Source organism: Bison bison, unplaced genomic scaffold (assembly GCF_000754665.1).
Source record: "Bison bison bison isolate TAMUID 2011002044 unplaced genomic scaffold, Bison_UMD1.0 scf7180017856364, whole genome shotgun sequence".
In the NCBI taxonomy this organism is placed as follows: domain Eukaryota; kingdom Metazoa; phylum Chordata; class Mammalia; order Artiodactyla; family Bovidae; genus Bison; species Bison bison.
The window spans coordinates 32,817-35,372 of NW_011486937.1; the positions used below are offsets into that span (position 1 = coordinate 32,817).

The window sequence follows — 2,556 nt, forward strand, 5'->3', positions numbered from 1 at the left end:
TCATACATATTGATGCTAAGTCGCTTCAGTCGTGTCCGACTCTGTGCGACCCCATAGACAGCAGCCCATTAGGCTCCTCTGTCCCTGGGATTCTCCAGGCAAGAATACTGGAGTGGGCTGCCATTTCCTTCTCCAATGCATGAAAGTGAAAAGTGAAAGTGAAGTCACTCAGTCGTGTCTGACTCTTAGCGACCCCATGGACTGTAGCCTACCAGGCTCCTCCATCCATGGATTTTCCAGGCAAGAGTACTGGAGTGGGATGCCATTGCCTTCTCCGATACATATTGAAATATGTCTCAATAAATAGGCATTTGAGTGGTTTATAAAAATGCATTTTTCGCATTTGTATGATTATATGTGTAGATTGAGTATCTAGGAGTGAGTGCAATTGCTGGGATAATGGGTATGTGAATTTTACATTTTCTGAAATTGTTTGCAATGTCCTAAGTAGAAGTTGTACCAGTTTAGACTTTTATCAGTAATATATGTTTTCCCCTCTTAGATGAAAGAATATTTGATGGCTGTACATCACTGGCCAAACCCTCCAATACTCTCTTATAGTTTATTATGTATTTCTCTCTTTATGAGTAGAATAAGAAGTATAAAGATTTTTCTAAGCATTTTAATGTTATTACCAGAGCAAATCACTCAAATTTTCCATTCTTCAGCTTTTTAATCTGCAGAATGAGGGAGTTGGATAAAGTCTCTGAGTCCTTTGTCCTAAAAATTTTGGGAAAAGTACGAATAGCCATGATGAATAGGTTCAATAATAGGATGAACAATTCTCGAAGTGTTCAGTTCAGCTCAGTCACTCAGTCATGTCTGACTCTTTGCAACCCTATGGACTGCAGCACTCCAGGCCTCCCTATCTATCACCAACTCCCAGAGTTTACTCAGACTCATGTACATTGAGTTGGTACTAGCTATTTACTTAAGACTTTTTAACCTGGAAAAGTATAAAGATAGCCCAGTTGCCTGAAGATTTCATCTTTTGTTTTTTGACCACGTTTCTTATTTTTGTATTTCCAGAAATTTCTGCAGGGCATATTTTATATCTTTGTTCCTCAGACTGTAGATCACAGGATTAATGAGTGGGGTTCCCACAGAATAAAACAGAGTCACAAGCTTCTGTATTCCAGCATCATGCTCAGATGTGGGGCTCAAATACATGACCATCACTGAACCATAGAAGAGTGAGACCACAGCCAGATGAGACCCACAGGTGGAGAAAGCTTTCCTTTGTCCAGCTGCTGAAGGGACTTTCAATACAGCTCTCAAGACCAGAGCATAGGACCCCATGATGCAGAGAAAAGGAATAAATAAGAGGAGAGAACTTATGATTGCCCAAAAAAATTCCATTACTGAGGTTCTAGCACAGGTGAGTGCTAGAAGAGGACCTGGGTCACATAGGAAATGGTCAATAATCCTGGATCCACAGAAGGACATTTGGGAAATGATGATGATTGGGACTGGGAACCAGAGGAAACCAAGTACCCAACAGCTGATCACAAGATTGGTGCAGAGACGTCCAGTCATGAGAGTGGGGTAGTGTAGAGGCCAGCAGATGGCAAGGTATCGATCAAATGCCATAATAGCCAAGAAAAAGCATTCTGTAGAACCCAGGGAGAAGAAAAAGTAGAACTGGAGAAAGCACCCAGAGAAGGAGATGAGCTTGTTGTCAGAGAGGAAGTTGGCCAACATGTTGGGGACAGTGGAGGTGACATACCAGATCTCCAGGAAGGAGAAGTTTGCGAGCAGGATGTACATGGGAGTGTGGAGTCTCTGATCCCAGCGCACAGCACAGATGATAGAACCGTTGCCCATGAGGGTCAGGAGGTAGAGAGCAGAGAAGAGCACAAAGAGGAGAATCTGCCCCTCCCTGGGGCAAGGGAAGCCCAGGAGGATGAAGCCAGTGATGGTGCTGGAATTGTTGAAGGTGTTGGAGATTTTCATGGGTCTGTGAGCTGTGAAAGGTCATAATTACTGAATATCCCTGGAATAGCAGAGGAGCTTCATTTTCTTTGTCCCAACATGAAACTGAGATTTATTTACTTGTTATTAATTCATTATAATTGAGTGTTTACTTTTAGATACTGGGGATACAGCAATGAACACAAGAGATTAAAACCCATACCTCATGTAGCTTATCCCAGTAGGAGAATGCAATGTGTAATATATCGAGTTATTGTTCTTCTTGGCAAACACCTTCTTAAGGGCAGGTTGAAGTTATTAGTATGTCAAACAGTAGTGTCACGGTGATGACTGGGGACGTACATGATCTTGCATTTAGAAGGGTTTCTGTAATTTCCTTATGAGTGGAAAACTGCATTTCCTATGTACTCCTTGAGTTGTCACCTAATGCAGCTGCTTGTAGGCAGGTACTTTGTTGGATCATGTGATTTTGAAGCAGGAAAACGTGTGACTTTTGATGTCATTTAAAAATTGACATTCGGCTATCTTCCAACCTAACTTGTTGATTCCTTCTCTCTAGTACCATTATCTGACAATTTCATAAGTAAATTAATCAATTTTCATGGGGAAAATTTCCTGAAAAAA

At 41.5% G+C, this 2,556-nt stretch overlaps 1 protein-coding gene across 1 annotated transcript; it reads right to left on the minus strand.

Annotated features, from left to right (window-relative positions):
* Window positions 1-1,011: 1,011 nt before the first annotated feature.
* Window positions 1,012-1,953, minus strand: LOC105002660 (olfactory receptor 11G2-like). Its single transcript, XM_010859426.1, has one exon. It carries the CDS (start codon window positions 1,951-1,953, stop codon window positions 1,012-1,014), a length of 942 nt encoding a protein of 313 aa, XP_010857728.1.
* Window positions 1,954-2,556: the final 603 nt, after the last annotated feature.